Source organism: Camelina sativa, chromosome 14 (assembly GCF_000633955.1).
Source record: "Camelina sativa cultivar DH55 chromosome 14, Cs, whole genome shotgun sequence".
Lineage (NCBI taxonomy): Eukaryota > Viridiplantae > Streptophyta > Magnoliopsida > Brassicales > Brassicaceae > Camelina > Camelina sativa.
Window position 1 is genome coordinate 7,947,420 of NC_025698.1, and position 902 is coordinate 7,948,321.

General features: G+C 39.4%; 1 protein-coding gene across 1 annotated transcript in view; it reads right to left on the minus strand.

Moving 5' to 3' along the window:
- LOC104743346 overlaps window positions 1–902 on the minus strand; it is a 13,656-nt gene that overhangs the window by 2,859 nt on the left and 9,895 nt on the right. Inside the window, exons 19-20 of the mRNA XM_010464442.2 lie at window positions 437–562; window positions 32–270 (exon numbers count right to left, since the gene is read on the minus strand). Coding sequence (XP_010462744.1) covers window positions 32–270; window positions 437–562 — 365 coding nt within the window. The remainder of the gene's footprint in view (window positions 1–31; window positions 271–436; window positions 563–902) is intronic.

The window sequence follows — 902 nt, forward strand, 5'->3', positions numbered from 1 at the left end:
TGTGAATAGATAGCTTAAGATGAATAATGACCTCTTCTTGAAAAATCTAAGTAGCTGAACAGCAGCTTCAGCTTCTTGTTCATTGCAAACGGAGCTAGAATCTCCACTTCGATGCTCTTGGCCATCAACAATATCATAGAAAACGTATGGTCCAAGATGACGAGTTTCGTGAAACGGGGCTGACTTGTTTGACATGTCGACGCCGTTTAGTAACTTGCCATCGTAGAAGTGCATGGACGGGAATCTACAAATTTCTGGGTGCATCCTATACTGTTAGGAGAGAAAGTATTATTAGCTCAACTTCCAGACACAGACATAGTTTTCTAATTTCAACCGAACTTTCAAACATTTTGCTAACACAACAAAGATAAATAAAAAACGTGCAGGAAAAACTTCCAAACTAAACGAAGGCCAAAAAATCAATTAATCAGCGTACCTGTTGGGTAAGCATAAGGATAGGATACCCAGCCCTTTGTAGACGTTCAAACATGCTGCACTCATACATAAATTTACTTGCGACGTTAGAGAGAACGGTTGCTGGAAGCTGCTTTGGGTCTCCAACCTGTAAATCAGAGACAAGGTTATTTAGATACAACTGCAGATATAATAGAAACTTTTCTAACGCAAGTGAACAATACTCACCATTATACATTTCGTTCCTCTTGACTTCAACAACTGTAGAGGAATCAAAGTAGCGGGCTCTAAAGCCTGTAAAAGCCACAAAATCCAATAAGTGATGAACTGTGTCGAGAATACCTTATGCCAAACAATCAAGCATGTCGAATAATTACCTGAGCTGCTTCGTCAATCACTACCGCATCAAATAAATTATCTTCAGATGGACTACCAAATTTATGGGCTGATAAAGATTCAGCACACACATTGTACAAGTCTCCTCCACA